Source organism: Physeter macrocephalus, chromosome 14, assembly GCF_002837175.3.
Source record: "Physeter macrocephalus isolate SW-GA chromosome 14, ASM283717v5, whole genome shotgun sequence".
NCBI classification, from domain to species: domain Eukaryota; kingdom Metazoa; phylum Chordata; class Mammalia; order Artiodactyla; family Physeteridae; genus Physeter; species Physeter macrocephalus.
Window position 1 is genome coordinate 112,949,998 of NC_041227.1, and position 17,980 is coordinate 112,967,977.

A 17,980-nucleotide genomic window follows, 5' to 3' on the forward strand; every position below is an offset into this window, starting at 1 on the left:
AAACCCCGCCTCTCCTCCTATGAGCATCTCCAGACGAAAGGGAGGGGGATTCGTGCCACCCAATCGCGGCCCCGCTAAACCGCGCCCCCACAGGACAGACTGCCAAGCCCAGCCAATCAAGAGAAAAGGGATCGTTCTCTACCGCCAGTCGGAGAGCGGTGGGGCCGGGCCCAGACACCGCCCCCACACGCGGGGAGGTGACCGTTGAGCACAAATGGGCGGTGTCACCAGCCAATCAATATGCTTCTAGACGTTTCAGCGACCAATTAACGAGAAGAACGCCTCCGAGCCAGGCAAGCAGAGGGCGGGAATAGTTGCAAGCATAGGCCGAGGCCAGGGTCGGGCCCACATTTTTCTGTTGGGTATGGACAGAAGAGAGGGTTGCTGAGCTAGGTTCGGGGGAGCGGGAAGTTGGAATCCAACCACTGTGAGGCGTGGCCAACTGCGTCACGTTGCTCAAAAGACTGTCCTTAGAAACCCGCCATCCCTCCTGTCCCGTTCCTCTCACCTTCCTTCGCGGCATTGCCGGCGGCTGCGGCCCGACGGTTCCGATTCGGGCAGCGGCGGCAGCAGCAGTAGGAACGGTGGCTCCGGCGGGCTCCGTGGCGGCCTCTGTAGCAGTCCCAATCCTGCGTACGATCCTAAGTGCCTCCTGCTTCACAGCGTCTAGAGCCTTCTGCGCAGGCGCCGCGGGCTGAGGCGCTTTTTCCTCTACTTCCGGCTGGGGTTCGCGTCACCTGACGTTACGGGTCAGAGAGGATGCTGGGAGGTTCGTTCCTCCGGTGAGGCTACTGAGCGCCATTTTGGACTTGGTCAGGAAATGACACCGATGGTGGAAACCGGGGTGAGCCGTGTTTAGTTAGGGGAATGGCACCCTTTGTAGGCGTGGGTAGCCATTCCTGTTTGGGGCAGAAGCCCGACAGTTGAAGTTAACGGTTCTCATCTTTACCTTGGGCAACATTTCCCTTACTGGTCGTTTTAATTTCCGAAGTCGGGGAAGGAAAGCCCCGGAATCCATCAGGTTGCTGAGGTTTAACCCCTTCGTCGCCGAATTGGCTAAAGGACGTTTCAGTTTATGACATAAACTCAAAGTTGGGAAGGGATATTTTGCAGAAGAAGCTATATTTTAACAGCCATCCTGTGTCTCAAAGTGGTGAGAATAGGGGCTTGTGAAAGGAACGAAAGGGTAGCGTCTATCATCGGGAAGTTTCTTGTCTGGTAGAGGAGACATTGTCCTTGCCCTTAGCGAACAGCAAGTAAGTTAATCCGTTCACTCGCGAAAGGAGACAGAACCATTCTCCAGAAGCTGTAGCTCCAAAGAATTACCAATTTAGTTCTGTGGTGAGCACGTTCTGTATGGGTTTGAGAGCCTTGGGTGGCCTGCAGGGTGAGAGTGTGTGTGTTTGTGTGCGCCATACCAGAGCCGGAGAAGCATTGAACCCGTTAGCCCAAGTGACCTCTCGAAATGCAGATGCTTGAGCCAGGAGTTGGGGGAAGGGGGAAGAGGAAGGAATATTTTTAGTAAAGCTGGAGCTCAGAAAGGCGTTGATCTTTAAATAATAGTGAGAGCGCCTTGAAAGGAGAAGTTGTGGAAGATGTAAGACTAGAAGAATCATAAGAAAAGGCTGGGAAGTGGACAGCAGGCATTGAGGATTTAGTCTTGCTGGAAGAAAAGCCTTGAGGAGACCAAGGCTTGGCCCAGAGCGCATGGGTGGAATCCAGCCCAGCTCAGTCATTAAGTTAGGACCCTGGACCCCAGTTTCACCTGAGGCTAGCTAAGATGGAGATTTCCCCCTAGAGCTGAGCTAAGGAACAAAGCAGCAGAAGGTAAACATCCGATTAATGTGCTGAACAGAGGACTCTGAAGAATTGAAGTTCCAGACCCTTGGTTAGTACTCTCCTTGGAGATACACTGGGCTGGTGTTAACCCAGGCAGCTTTTAGCATTTAGTGTTTAGTTTTTAGTGTTTACTATAAATACCTTTGAATAACTTACTTAGGTTGAATTGCACATAAGAGCTTATTTGGAAAGGGCTCCTGTTTCTTCTTTTGTATCCCCTCAGGACTTAAGCATTTAATTTCACACTATTACTGTTATTTTGCACTTACTGGAGTGTTCCTCAGGTTACTCTTGGATGTTGTGGCTCCCCGACTATTGGTAAGGAGCTCTTCTGTTAAGAGCATATCTCATTTCTTTTATACCATCCTTAATATTACCCAGAGCTGGGCTTCCCTGGTGGCACAGTGGTTAAGAATCCACCTGCCAATTCAGGGGGCACAGGTTCGAGCCCTGTTCCGGGAAGATCCCACATGCTGCGGAGCAACTAAGCCCGTGCTCCACAACTACTGAGCCTGTGCTCTGGAGCCCGCAAGCCACAAGTACTGAGCCCACGCGCCATAACTACTGAAACCCGTGCGCCTAGAGCCTGTGCTCCACAACAAGGGAAGACACCGCAATGAGAAGCCTGCGCACCGCAGCGAAGAGTAGCCACGGCTTCCTGCAACTAGAGGAAAGCCCGCGCGCAGCAACGAAGACCCAACGCATCCAAAAATAATAAATAAATAAATAGTACCCAGACCATGCTCTACATACAGTAAATTCTTTCTAGTCAATCAGAATATGTTTACTGTTTCACAGTCTCTGAATGTATAGCACTCAAAGATGGTGAAGCATCCCTCCCTAGAAATTAGTGTTTTAGAATAAAATCCTGACTTAGCCATTTAAAATACAAACACCAGCATTACAGATGTTCAACATTAGTTAATCCCTTACACTGAATTTTCAAACACTGCAGGTAACATTAAAAGAGTTACAGTTTCCTTTAGACATGGTTCTTGTCCTGGGAAGGTGTACTCTCTGGCAGAAAGATGAAAAAACTAACACCAAGAAGGTAGAAATGTGATCGTAAGAAAGGTATGTACTAAAGATGAAAGTCGAACAGCTAGGGGTGTGTGTGTGTATATCTATATATCTATATATATATATGTATTTTTTTTTTTTTGGCTGCATTGGGTCTTCGTTGCAGTGTGTGGGCTTCTCATTGTGGTGGCTTCTCTTGTTGCAGAGCACAGCCTCTAGGTGCATGGGCTTCAGTAGTTGCAGCACGTGGGCTCAGTAGTTCAGTAGTTGTGGCGCATGGGCTCAGTTGCTCCCCGGCATGTGGGATCTTCCTGGACCAGGGATCGAACCTGTGTCCCCTGCATTGGAAGGCGGATTCTTAACCACTGCACCACCAGGGAAGTCCCTTTTTTTTTTAGCTAGGTATATTTAGAATGGGGAAGGGGAAATCCTAAAAGCTTTTTGCTCTCTGCCTTTCTTTTTTTGAACCAAACATAATCTTTACTTTGAGTTTTATTTTCATCATGATACAGTTATTGCTCAAAGCAGGAACTGATGTTCGTTTCAAAGCCTTTTACCAGTTGCCCCCTGCCCATACTCGTACGCCAGACTTCACATGGGTAGCTCCACTGCTCTTTCTGCTTTTATGCTTTCACACAGGCTTTTCTTCTTGCCTTGATGCATCTCACAACCTTCTTTAATATTTACTTTCTTCAGAAGGTCTTTCCTGGTTTATTCTTCCTAAGGTATTAGGGCATAGTGATTTAAGTTATTTTGCACTTACTGCTTTATGTGTACTTTTCCTTATACAGTTTGGTAGATGTTCTGTTTCCCTCTCTCCTTACCTAAAAAGTAAGAGGAACATAACTCCTATTTGTTTTACTCATCAGCTCTTCTAGCATCCAGTACAGGGTTTGATGTCAGATCTGGATTTGAGTTTTAGCTCTGTCGCTTTCTGTCTGCATTGCTCTTGGACAAGTTATAAAATTTACCTGTGCCTGAGTTTTCTCATCTGTGAAGTGGAGATGCGAATAGCATAATAGGTTGTTATAAGGATTAAAGGAAATGATTGTTATAGAGAGCTTAGCACAGTTCCTGACAGAGTAAATGCTCTTACTCTGGCAATAAATGGCTGTTGTTACCGATATTTATTATTCCAGTTACCCTAGTTATGGCAGTAACATCTTAATCTTTGTGAATATAGCTTTATATGGTCTCGATGTTTGTTTGCTTTTGTCTATTGAGCAAGATGATTACCCAGGCATTATATGTCAGGCATTGAGTCAAAGCAAGATGGATAAAACATCGTGTTTCCCCAGGCCAGTAAGCTTGTTGTTCCAAAACACTATAAGAGTATTAATGGAAAAATAGAAAGATTAGCAAGGTTCAGAAGTGCTACAGAGGAGGAAGTGGACAGTTTTATCAGGAGGGTTTAGGAAAGGATGCATAGAGGAGGTGAAACGAGTAGAATTTCATAGGACAAGTAAGTTTGCCAGCGGACAAGGAGAGTAAGGGCTTTCTATGCAGAGGGAACAGCATGTGCAAAAGCACAGAGGTGTGGAGCAGTACTGTGTGTGGGTGACTAAGGGCATGACTGGATTTGGAGTCGTTGACATAAGAAGAGGCAGGAATGGTTTTGGGAACCAGTTCATGCAGAGCCTTGAATGCCCTGCTGAGGAGCCTGGGCTGGAGGTGAGGGGGAATCTCTGAAGGACTTTAATCAGAGGAGTCCCACAATTAGACTTGAACTTTAGAGATCTCTTTCTGAAAGCTGTGAGGGGGACAGATCAGAGTGGCAGGGAGACCAGTCAGAATGCTTCCATAATAATACCCTTACCCAGAGCTGAGAAGGAACCAAACAGGGCAGGGGTAGCGGGGATAATCTTTTGTGTATGTTCTTGTGAAGTTTCTTTCTCATACCTGTATCTTGTCTCCTCAGTTACATTTGAAGCTCCCTAAAAGATCCCTCAATTTCCTTTCAAATGCTCCCCTTGCCAGTCAAATGGTGGGTACCATATTTCAAATACAAAGTGTAGTTGTCCATCGTTTGTTCGAAGGCCTGGGAGTTCCTGGAGGTTGGGAGCCTTGCCTGGCTGGCCACATCGTCTCCAGCTTCTCCCTTGCTGGCATGTAAAAGGGCTCAGTAAATGGGGTGGCCACTGCCAGGTGTTGGCTCAGTTAGGAAAGACTTGCACAGAACCAGCCACCCTCTCACCTCTAAGCCTCTTTTTGACCAGGAGGGGTTAGGGATAGCAGTTTCCTCTGTGTGCAAATAACTGTCCTGTAAGGTGGGGAAGCATGCCTTGACCTTTTAAAGACAATGGTAGTGTAGCCAGGCTAATCTCGCAGCTTCTGAGTAAAAGTATTGGCCTAGTCTCTGTCCCTCTGCAGGAATCTCAGAATTTGCTGATGTGACCATAATTCATATTAAAATCTTTTCACTCACAGCTGCCTTAAAAATAGAGTCAGTGGAAATAAATAAATAAGTCAATATATTTTTTTAATTGAAAAAAAATAGAGTCAGTGAGGTCATTAGTGGTCCCTCCTTTCTTACTCTTGCTGGAGATGGCCTGGAACTTCTCTTACCTTCTTGGTCACTTGTTAATTTGGTTCTTGGATCACCTTATCCACCACCCACCCCAGCCCCGCCCTGGGGGAAGGTATTGGACAGATCCCAGCAGGCTCAGTCACTGTTCCCCACCTCTGTAGCTGGGGTTATAAATAACGACCAAAACTAAACAGTCAAATAACTGCATTTTGAAAATTGCTAAAAGCAAAAGAAAAAATCTCTCTGATCCTGATTCAGTAGCAGTTCTTCTCCCACTCCTGCCCTTCATCTCCTCCTTTCTTCCACTATCTACCTCCCCCCGCCCCATCCAAGCTCCCTAGGGAAGCCAATCTGAGCACAAAGCCCTCATACAATGAAGACATCCTTTTCCTTATTTGACAGGGCCAAAGCCTCCAGGGCTGTAGTTATAGTTACGCAATGTTGTTATGGCAGCAGAGGCCTCAGGGCAACATATGTTCCTGGGTGGTAATTGGGTTTGCTTTAATAGCCTGTCTCTCCCTGGGTTCTCCATGCCCAAATTCACTTATCAAGAAAACCAGGGAATTGCTGTTATGGATGGACCTTCTTTTTTTATTTTTAATTCTAGCAAAACCAAATTCTTTATTCCCCAGGATGGAATGTACTCAGTGATCATGGGTTGAGACTTTTTAGACTGCAGGCATTTTCATTTATTCATTCAACTTATGTTTATTGAGCATCTGATAAGTGCTAGGCATTGGGTAGGAGCTGAGTGCACACTGTGAATAAACACACATGGTCTTTTCCTCCTCCAGCTGATGATTTAGGACAAGTGTGTATAGGAGGGGGCTGGGGGAGTATGATGTTCACCGGCACCAACCCCCTCCACTTTTTCAAAAGTTACTAACGCAGTATAATAACACTAAATAAATGTCTGAAAAAATAAAAGACATCCTTAATCTCACTGGTGCCATAGAGCTATTTTTATTTTTTGCATATTGCCTTCCAATTTTTCTCCACATGTGTACATTTTATTACATGTACACGTTTTGTATAAATGCACTCATTGTTTACATGAAATTTCATATTTTTTACACATTCTCAATATTTCCCATGTTTCTCTGTAGTCCTCATGATTGTAATTGTAATTGCTGTGTGACATTGCAATGTGGCTCTGTGACATAATGTGCTCTCACTCCCCTATTTGGGATTATTGAGGGTCTTTTAAATCAAATAATGCTGCAGTGAGAGTCTGCATGCATCTGTAGCTCTCCTGTTTTTATTTCTGCCTCTTATACGTTGCTTTATTTCTTTCCCTGAAGACTTGCCCAGATTTAAAGTGTCACCATCATTGTGGGAGGATACCAATTTTAAGATGTTCCCAGAACTGAGTGTTACCACTTAATAAAATCTTGCAAGTTTAGTAAAAAAATGAAAACTGCACCTCAAATGTGCTTTTCATTTTATTTCTAGTTAGGATAGACTTCAGTCTTCCATGTGTTTCTTTACTAGTCCTGATTCCTCTTCCATGAAATCCTATGTATTACTCATTTCTCTACTGAGGTCTTGATGATTTTCTTTTAAGTTTGTATGAAAGATAGATGCTTTGAGCCACATTCAGCTATGGAATCAGTGTTACTAAGAAAGCAGAAGATTTGCTTCATAATGATTTCTTTAGTAGTTTCTCCTCTTTCTCTCTGGCTTCCCTATTACCTCTAGTGGTAAACTCTTGGTCAAGTATGCATGCTATTAAGAAGGAGAATGATATTATGAACAGAATGTGTAGATGACATGGATGAAGGCAGTGGGGAGGCAGGTTATGTCTTATCTCAGCAAGAACTGAGGGGCCGCTTTAAAAGCTGTAGTCACTCTTGCCCACTATAGAAACTGAAGATGGTTGTGTTGACTCAGGAGAAACTGAGTACTAGGAAAAAAATTCGCAAACCAGTCAAAAATGACCCTGCCTTCTGCCGTTTGTAAACTGAGGGTCATTTCATTTGTTGGGAGATGCTTTCCCAGGAACTGGGGCCAGGAATGGTTCTCTCTGAGTCACTTACACACGCTCAGTCAATCTCCCTTGTGACTAATTGTACCCAAATGTGGATCAACTGCCAGGGTGAGGGATGCGAGCTACAACTAGGAAAATAATTTCTCTATTTAAGGTAAATCAGCACATACATGGTCCAAACTCACAACCCTGCTCTTCTTAGTCTTGCTCTAACCAACTGAGGTTACTGACCCAACCCAATCTCAGGGGTTAAGGATGATTTTCTTACTAGTCTGGAAATTACTTGAGGATGAGTGGGCAACTGGTCATTTTTTTTACCTGCCTAGCCTTGCCAGTAGATGTCACTACACCAGACCACATTCTCCAAAGATAGGCCTGGAAGGAAAGAGAGGGCTTCAGAAAGGCCAAGTCCAACCATCATGACCCTATTCTCCCATGGCTTCCATTAATAACTCTGGAAAACTATCAGGGATATGTATATACATGGTTCCAGACAGTACTAAGGCCTGAACTCAGAAGGCCAAGACCTCAGGTTCTGGGCAGTGTCAGAGTTCTTATCCAGAGGCCTTCCCCAGATTGGGTGGGGTGCACAGCTGCTGTAGGAAGAGTGGCAGGGTGAGAAGACCATTTAAATGGGGGGGGGGGTACACATGATAGACTTATCAAGGAAGAAGAGCCATAGGCTTGGGGCTGTTCCAAATGTCACTGTGGGGCTGATACCTCAGGCAAAGCGCTCCACCCACCCTCCACCCCTGCGTCTCTGTCCATACTGACAGTGTCCATCCCTTGCCTGAGGGCTGCCAGGCTGGGGCCCGTTCATCAGCTTTGGGCCTCCCCAGGGCCAGCCAGACATAGCCACACCATGCCAGGAAACTGGGAAAGTTCCTAATAGTTCAGACTATTATTACTGTTCTCCTTCAAGACAAGTATAAGCAGCATTAATAATCTGGGAAAAAAAGCTTTTCTGTAAAGACTTTGGTTCCATGATCTTCTGTAGGATAAAGACTGAAATTCTTACCTGGCCTGCAGTGACCTGCATGATCTTCCCTTTGGTTAATTCTCCAGCCGATCCCACACAACCTCATTCTCTGTGCTTTAACCTCATTGGCTTTCCTGCAATTCTCAGGAGTCCCCTGGTTCCTTCCACCTCAGGATCTTTGCACAAACTCTTTACTCTGTCTGGAATGTTCTTCCCGCATTCCCTTCTTCACCTCTTTCCACTAATCCTTCAGATCTAAGGTCAAATGTCATTTCCTCAGGAAACTATTTCCCGAAGCTTCCAGACTATACCAAAGCCCTTATTTCTATACTGTTACAGCACCCGGTGTTTTTCTTCATAACATTTGTCTCAGTTTATAATTATATATCTATCTGTGTGACTGTTTGGATCCTTTGCTTCTGTCCTCCCAACACATACCCAGACTAGGTTTCATGAGAGCAGTGTCCATTTACCATTGCATTCTCAGCACCCAGCATAGTACATAGTGCTTAATAGGTACTCAGTAACTATTGGATGTATGAAAGAATGGCAATAATAATGATAAATGAAGGAAGTTAGACAACATAGCGTTACTCTTGTACACACATTCATATAGCATTTGTATATGAAATATGGTGTCTAATTCTGGTCACTCAACTCCTAAGAAGACATATCAGAGTCCAAAGAAAGTTATCTAAATTGGTCAAGGGGAAAATGGAGGTTACCATATGAGGCAAAATTTTAAAGATTGTGGCAAAATGGAAGCTGAGACTTTGATCCATGCATATGAAAATATAAAGGGAATAGATGCAGATTTATTTACCAAATGCGAAAAGTCAGTGCGAAGGAAAATCTTTCAAAAACTAGACTGTAGACTCCCCAGAGAAGAGACTGTGTTATTTATCTCTATATTCCCAGCACCCAGCACGATGCCTGGCACATAGTAGGAGCTCAAGAAATGTATGTTGAACTATTTTGTTGTTGAAGCTTAAAAGAGGTACACTCGGGTCTGGGGATAAAGTATAATACGATTTTCACTTGGGAAATCCCAGAGGCAGAAAAGTATGAATAGGGTCAAGAAGGGCTCCTTTACATGTATGGACAATAGCTATACAATAGACTATTTCAGGGACATTAGGGCTATTCAAGGCCCATCCCTTGACCTTTTGAGATCATCCTTATGAAGGGCAATTACCATACACTCTCACAAAATGCATCTTCTCTCCACCAGCAGGGACCAAACTCTAAACTATAAAAAGCATTGATCTCACCCTGCCTCACATTGTTATCTCCAGTGCCCTCCAGACTCTTGGGCACATGCCCCATTGGTTCCCTGGGCATATTCTACTTGGGTTTTCACCAAAGAAGGGAAAATCCCAGAAGGTGGTGCCCTTCAATCAGAAGTAAAAATGGCTGCATCTCTCAGGGCAACCAGAGCCTGGGGCTGGTATTCCTGAGCCCACAGCAGGGAGGCCAATAGCCCTGGTTCCAAGAATCCCTGCAACCAGCCTCCTGGCATTTAGCCTTCCATCCCTGGCACTTACCCGCCCCCCCCACCCCGGCCCCTTAAGCAGGGACATTTCAAATAGTTTTTCTTAGAGCCATGGAGGGTTCAAAAGAATTCTCGTACATTAAAAAAATAAATCCTCCAAAAACAACTATTGAGCTGCTCACCCTCACTTATTTCTTCCCTCTCCCAGCAGTGTGTGGCTTAAAGTAAAAGGTTTAGGATTTGGTTGTGTGTTCGTTTCCCAGCCAGCTCTGCTGGTCTCATCCTACCTGGTACCAGAGGGCTAAGGGCTGTATCTTCTCTCAAAGATGGGCCTGAAGGCACAGGCATCAGGAAAATACTTAGACTCTTGTCAATGGTGTGCTGATGCATCATGGAAACTAGCCCCAGGGGCTTCCCCGTCTGACATCCCCCACCTCCCCTTCCAGCAGGCTATAAATCACTAAGGACTAAATACTGTTTGGAGGACCCTTCTCTCCCACCCCTATTCTGGGGCTCCCTGCCAGGCAGAAGGCTGCAAACTAAGCAGGGAGAAGAAAAGAGAATGGGCAGCAGGCAGGGGTGCCCATTATTTATCAACCAAATGCAGCGGTCAGTGGCTCTTTCCAGCAGCTCTCTGGCAGGCTGGGCAGGCAGTACAGCCAGTGTTTTGTGTCAAAATGGAGAGCACAGTCCGGCAAGAGTTCCCCTTATTTGGCTGTCCTACCCCGGACGTAGGGAGTCAAGGGGTGAGCCCCTTTCTTTTTTTTGGTTTTGGTGGGTCCAGAATTAAACCACACTTTTGGTCCTGGATAGAGTCTGACTTCCTTCCCACCCTTTTCTGCCAAGTCTTCCCTAGGGCCTCCTCTTGTAGCTCCTCTTTTGACCCCAGGAAGAGCTTTCTCACTTTACTTGGCACCTTACAGAAGTGTCTTAAGAGTCCAAGTTCCAGAGCTCTGGCAGTCTTTCTTAAAGGGCAGCACCACCGTCCTACCTCCTTTGATCGTCTCTGGTTTCTCCTAAATGGAAATCCCCCAGCTTCCCCATCTCTCTCCTTCCCCAAGGTAGGAAGCTTGGAGAAAGGAAGTGCATTTAGTCCATGCTTTTTTCAAGGAAGAGTTCCAAAAAATGTTCAACTCCCTCACCAAGAACAGCTGGAACCTGCCAGACTCACCTCCATAATTTCTGAGCACTGCTTCTCTGCACTATAAACAAAGTCAGAGTTCTAGAGAGTTTAGGGCTAGGGGAGGTGACAGGGAGGCAGGGAAGTGGGTTATAAGGTCTGGTCTGTATTCCTAACTCTGACCTTCAACTTCTGGGTAAGGGTGGACCTCTAGGTCTGCATCCCTCTGACCTAGTCCACTGAACCCCCCAGTAGTGGTTATACACAGTCTTTGAAAGCAGATGAACCTGTCTTCTCTAGCTGGATAACCTCCAATACATTTCCTAACCTTTCTGAGCCTCAGTTTTCTCACCTGTGAATTGGGGATAGTTACACCAACTGGATAGGATATAATAACTAAGACTGAGGGTTAAATAATATTATGTGTGCAAATTACTTAGCCTATAGGAAGCTCCCAGTAAGCAGAAGTATTCTTCTATGCTGTGTAGTTGGGGCACATGGTCTAGAGCATCCTAATTATATTACCTTCTTTCTGGGCCCCTGATGTTAGTGTCTCCACAGGTGGCACAAGCTTCTTGGGCATTCTGAGGAATGCAGACCCACCACAGATTCAGAGATCCCAGGAAGAATTTTTGGGGAAGAATTCAAAATTGGGTGTATATGGGCAAAAAATTAACAGAGTTGAGATCTAGACCCTGACTTGACATTCTGGGCAAACACCCAGTAGGTCAGAGAATTGGATGGAGCTTCTGGGTGGGACTTCCAAGGAAGGGGCCAACTTGTATGATACTATCAGGGTGGCATGGAAGAAGTAAGACCAAGCTGCTTCCTACCCCAACAGAATACACGCTGCTTTGTAGATTAGCAGGTCTTTGCCCAAGCTGAATAGAAGCAGGGGGTCACAGAGGCCACTGGTGGAATGTACTGGAACATTCCAGGCCCTTCTGCTGCATAACAACACAACTCCTCGAGGCTTTGAGCCATCAGGGTCTTCCAGCAAGAATTGGATACAAGGTCCTCACCCTCCACCATGCATAGCAAGAAATCACCTGCTCTGAAAGGAGCATTATTCTAAGTGCCTCCAAGTTACTAAGTGGGAGGAGTGTTAATCCAGCCCTATGGGACTTTTTCACTAAATAGAGAGACTTGGCTGCCAAGGCCATTTTGTTGAGCCAGAACCTTCTTGTGGAATAGATGTGCTGGGTACAGGATATCCACAGGAAAAGCCAGGAATAGGCGCCTGATCAATCAGGGCTGAAGAGTTGGATGGGATGTAACCAGCCTTCATTTTTTTCAGTCAGAAACAGATTTACAATGAAGCTAATGAAACTTAAGAGTCAGAGCCCCTCACTTGCACAGAAACTTTCCAAGTCCTTCTCCCTAATTCTATAATTATTTTACTGTTTAACTTAAAGAGGAACCCCCAAATTATGTAATTATTAGGCCTCACAGAACCTGGAGCCTTCCCTACTTGTAGTCTGCAGGGCTTTTATTTATTTATTTTTATAGTGTTGCTTTATTTATTATTTATTTATGTATTTGGCTGCTCTGGGTCTTAGTTGTGGCACACGGGATCTTTTAGTTGTGGCATGTGGGAACCCGGCCCCGTGCATTGGGAGCGTGGAGTCTTAACCACTGGACCACCAGGGAAGTTCCTGCAGGGCTTTTAGCCTCAGGCTTCAGGAGTGATCAGAAACATTAGTTGGAAAAACAACCAACGTTGCCTCAACATCGCCAGACGAAGTGGCTTGCACTAGTAGCTGACAAGAAATAACAGAGCAAATGGGTCCCTTTGCTCAGAATTGGGGAGAAAGGACAAACATATATAAAATGACTGAAGAGGAATTATGAAGCTACCCATAAGGTAGCACAAAATAATGGGCTAAAAACCAAACACTTAAGTCCTGGGGGCATCATTAGTGCCTCACAGGGTCAGTTGAGGAATGCTAGAAGGACCTGAGGTCTGATTGGAAGTTGAAGCTGGTGATGAAGATGGTGGAATTGCAGGGAGGGAGGGGGAATATCATATCCAAGTTTCAGAAGATAAAACTGAGGATGCATCTGTGGTGATATTTTGCAGTTGTCTATTACAAAAGCCCTTTAGATAATATTCTTGGCTCTGAAAACAAGTTCTGAGCCTATGCCCTAGGACTGAAGGAGATTAAACTACAGACCAACTTTCACATCACTTGTCCCTTCTGTTATATTTATAATATATTTGAACTGGATTTCATGGTACTTGATTCCTGATTTGGTGCATGGTGTGAGGGGAAGGGAAAAGGATTAGGTATGGAATTAGATGAAGAATGTTTAGGGTATTGTAGCTTATTTGCTCCAGGGGTCATTGTATTTTTGAGGGTGACCTGGAGAAGGTAAATGGGAACAATAGCAGAGAAGAGAGAGGTCTAAAGGGGATGAAACGAATAGGCCTTTTGGTTTATATACAGTCTCCTGGGAATGTATGCAACCAGCATCTGCTCTCCAGAGACTTTACTCTCTGAGGGGCCTGGGAGTGTGTAGGGGATGCAAACTCTTCCCACCGAGGTACTGCTCTAGAAACCAGATGGTCCCTCAAGGTACCCATAATCACATGACACAGCAGAACTAGTTTATTTTAATTCATTTTTTGTGAAGCACCATCTGCATGCTGGTCGCAGTGCTAGGTGTAGTAATTAGCCTGAGGACAAAGACATGCCTGTTCTCCTCAGGAAACTTACATATTTTAGTGAGGAGGGCACTTTTTAAAAATGAAGAATGCTAACCTGGGTATTTCATAGGTCAAAGAACCAAATCTTATGTCTTTCACAGTGAACTTTTATGGCTATATGGGGGTAGGTATATCTTTTTCATTAGATGTTCCCTTAAAAGATTAGCAGGGTCTGACATGCATCATAGTTCTCTCATCCATAAACATCTAAATCCTTTTTTTTTAAACAGATTGATTGAGGCATAAATTATATACCATAAAGTTCACTTATTATACATGTATAATTCTATGATTTTTATTAAGTTTATAAAGTTGTGCAACCATAACCACATTCCAGTTTTAGATCATTTCCATCACCCCAAAAAGTTCCATTGTGCCTGTTTGCAGGTCATCCCTGCTTCTACTCCTAGCCCTAGGCAACCACTGATCTGCTTTCTGTCTCTATAAATTTGCCTTTTCCAGATAGTTCATATAAATGGAATCATACAATATGTAGTTTTTTGCATCTGGCTTCTTTTACTTAGCATAATGTTTTTTAAGGTCCATCCACATTGTAACATATATCAGTAGTTTATTCCTTTTTATTGCTGAATAGTATGCCATATAAATTCTTTTGGAAGTTATTTATTTATGTTTTGAGGCAACACTGACCAGGATGCAGGAGCCCTGGTCTCCTGTCCTGCCTCTGATCTGCCAAGTGGCCTCTGGCAATTCATTCCCTTGTCTCGGCGCCCACTTCTTCATTTGTAAAATGAAGGGACTGGATCATATACAGTCTCTAATGTCTCTTCCAGTTCTTCCAAAAAGATCTACTTTGTATTTTTCATGGAGCGCCACTAGGTCCTGTATTCCAAAATTTTGATGTCTCTGATCCCACATTTACCCTTTACCTATTTTAAAACATCCAACAAATCCTATATTGTTAAAGACGAGGAAGTTTCAGTTTTAAAAGGCTGCAGTTTAACAGGAAAATTTGATTCCCACCGAGAGGAAAAGAAGAGTTAAGGAGTGAACATCACCCAGCCTGAAAGAAGGAGAATGAACAAGTGAGATAACTAAGCAGAGGATAGAAAGTGGTGGGCCGCAGCAAGGGACAAAGTGTGTCAGAGTACCGAAGGTCAAAATCCAGGCCATGGTTACCTCGGGAGTAATAGGGCAGGGATGTAGGGAGAGGGAGGCCACCAGAGTGGGAGAGAGGTTGAGGGCTAGGCCCCCCTCCCTACTCTGTTCCCATAACCTCATTCGTTCCCTCAACACTCCTTCCCAATCCCTCTCAGGCTGCTCTGCTCCTTTAGCTCTGACCCCATTTCCTCAGGATCTCGTTCCCTGAGGAACTGGGCCTGACATTTCAGACAGAGGCTGAGGGAAGGAGGTAGGTCAGAAAGAGACACTGTGTGTCTGTGTCGTTTTATTTTTCATTTTTATCATTTTGGAACCCAGGGGCCAAAGACGTAAGTACTAGACATTTACCAGGAAGTTCAGAGATAGTCCCCCAGGTACCAAGGAATGTCAAGACTTCTCTAGTCCCTGCTGAACAAGTGCTACTGAGTATCAGATTCTGAAGGGTAAAAATGGTGATTTAGAATTTCCATTCTTGTTGGTTATTATGGCATAAATGCACAGGGTGAGGGTCAAGGTGCCCTGGAAGTAGGGTCAGACAGCGCCTTCGGAACTGGAAAGCTTCTCTTGGCTATGACAACCCCAGCCTTCTCTTAATCCAATAGCCAGCAGGATAAGGCCTCCCTGTGGATCCTCTGATCTTCCAGAATTCTCCACAGCCTTTCATCCTTGGTAGTCCCTCAGACTTCTGCAGCTTTGAAGACCCCAGGCCTTATAGGGACTGTTTGGGGAAGGGCTGTATCTCTGACTCACACTTGTAGGAAAAATAACTCCAATTCCTTGAGTCCTCATTTATTTGGGACAGTTATGGACATCCCAAGATCAGGCTGGGATCAAGGGACTAAGCATTTGCTGTTGGAACCCTCTAAGGCAAGTAATTCTCCCATAGATGAAAAACAATTTATTGGTATACTTGGTGTAGGTAATCCTCCACTTTTGATGTTTTTGAGTGCCTGCCTCTGACCTCCCTGAAAGCAGGACCCAGCTCATGTCTCAATCAGAACAGCATCTAGACCACTTCTGCTTACAGGCTTCAAGGCCTGCTTGGCTGTGAACTCCAGAATGGGAAGTATGTCTCCAAACATTATTGTCATTCCTTAGTGCCTAGCTCTGTGTCTGGCATGTTGTGGTCATTTCAATAAATTTGTGACACGTGAATTAATTAGTGACAATTATGTTGATAAAGATGATGGGGGGACAGTGACAAAGGTTTTCTTGCAAGCTAGAAGATGCTTTGTAAGGCAAGACATCTCCCCTTAGTTGCATGCAGCCTCCTCAAAGCCATGGCTTTTTTAGTTGGAGGAAACAGACAGGGGTTAATCTTCAGATGAGGACTTTATCCTCCCATCATGCCCATGCCAGGAGAAGCTATCAGTGATAGAGAAGGGAATAAGAGACAGCTGGTTGGGCATGATACCTGGGTAAGGAGAGGACAGGGATCTCCTCTACATGCCTGCCTTTGCATTCCTCCAGCTAGGTCAACTTAGTGTCTTTTGCCAGCTTATCAAGAAGGACCACGACTCTCTGGATTCAGAAGATCCAATTCTTCAGCTGTGCCACCTCCACCAACTCTTCTTCCACTGTCCAGGCTCTCTACTCCTGGTACTTCGGCTTTAGAATAAAATTTAAACTCCATATCCTTGAGACTACCCACGTTACCCTTCTCTCCAAGGGAAGAATGCCTCTGTCCAATAATATGCCATTTTATCTTTTTGTTTTAAAAAAATAAATTTATTTATTTATTTATATTTGGCTGCATTGGGTCTTCGTTGCTGCACGCGGGCTTCTTCTATTTGCGGAGAGCAGGGGCTACACTTCATTGCAGTGTGTGGGCTTTTCATTGCGGCGTGCGGGCTTCTCATTGTGGTGGCTTCTCTTGTGGAGCACGGGCTCTAGGTGCATGGGCTTCAATAGTTGCAGCACTTAGGCTCAGTAGTTGTGGCTCGTGGGCTCTAGAGCACAGGCTCAGTAGTTGTGGTGCACGGGCTTAGTTGCTCCGTGGCATGTGCGGTCTTCCCGGACCAGGGCTTGAACCCATGTCCCCTGCGTTGGCAGGCAGATTCTTTTTTTTTTTTTTTTTTACTTATTATTTATTTATTCATTTATTTTTGGCTGAGTTGGGTCTTTGTTGCTGTGCGCAGGCTTTCTCTAGTTGTGGCAAGTGGGGGCTACTCTTCGTTGCAGTGCGAGGGCTTCTCATTGCAGTGGCTTCTCTTGTTGTGGAACACAGGCTCTAGGCATGCAGGCTTCAGTAGTTGTGGCTCAGGGGCTCAGTAGTTGTGGCTCGCAGGCTCTAGAGCTCAGGCTGAGTAGTCATGGTGCACAGGCTTAGTTGCGCTGCGGCATGTGGGATCTTCCTGGACCAGGGCTCCAACCCGTGTCCCCTGCATTGGCAGGTGGATTCTTAACCACTGTGCCACCAGGGAAGTCCCGCCATTTTATCTTTAGAACAGCTCTGTGAGGTTGATGAAGCACAGTTGATTCTGGCATAGAGAAAGGAAGCCATTTGTCCAAAGTATTTCAAGATTCCTCATTCCAGGGCTTTTACCTCTAACACACACTGTATGGCCCAACCAATAAAAATCACACATCATCTTCTAAGACTGCCTGAGAATTTACATGTTGGGTCCTAAAATGCACAAAGTTGTCAGGTAAGAACAGATTTCAAGAGACTAGCTGGCTTACACTTTGGCTCTCAGGCAGGTTAGTGGTCTAGAAGTTGAGTGTTTGTTGGGAAAACACTTGAATCTGAAGTCAAAAGACCTAGGATGTTAGTCCTGGGTCTGCCATTTAGTAAGTGGAAAATCTTGGGCAAGTCATCTAGCCTCTGTGACTTAGCCTTCTGTAAAATAAGGACAATAATATCTGCATTTTCTACCTATTGTACATGTAATAGTCTACCTATTTTTTTTGAATTTTATTTTATTTATTTTTTTATACAGCAGGTTCTTATTAGTCATCAATTTTATACACATCAGTGTATACATGTCAATCCCAATTGCCCAATTCATCACAGCACCACCCCCACCCCCCTGCGGCTTTCCCCGCTTGGTGTCCATACATTTGTTCTCTACATCTGTGTCTCAATTTCTGCCCTGCAAACCGGTTCATCTGTACCATTTTTCTAGGTTCCACATATATGCGTTAATATATGATATTTGTTTTTCTCTTTCTGACTTACTTCACTCTG

General features: G+C 44.9%; 2 protein-coding genes across 4 annotated transcripts in view; one reads left to right on the forward strand and one right to left on the reverse strand.

Moving 5' to 3' along the window:
* The window catches only part of KAT7 (lysine acetyltransferase 7), a 32,515-nt gene extending 31,818 nt beyond the window's left edge, over window positions 1–697 (reverse strand). For 2 of the 3 annotated variants that reach the window (XM_024130297.3, XM_007131002.4), the window contains exon 1: window positions 509–697. In XM_024130297.3, the coding sequence (XP_023986065.1) occupies window positions 509–523 (15 nt within the window). In that variant the 5' untranslated portion in view covers window positions 524–697. The remainder of the gene's footprint in view (window positions 1–508) is intronic. The other variant, XM_024130298.3, reaches the window with a different exon arrangement.
* Window positions 698–820: 123 nt separating this feature from the next.
* The window catches only part of FAM117A (family with sequence similarity 117 member A), a 64,457-nt gene continuing 47,297 nt past the window's right edge, over window positions 821–17,980 (forward strand). The window contains exon 1 of the mRNA XM_055089973.1: window positions 821–1,256. The gene's annotated coding sequence lies outside the window, so the exon portion shown is untranslated. The remainder of the gene's footprint in view (window positions 1,257–17,980) is intronic.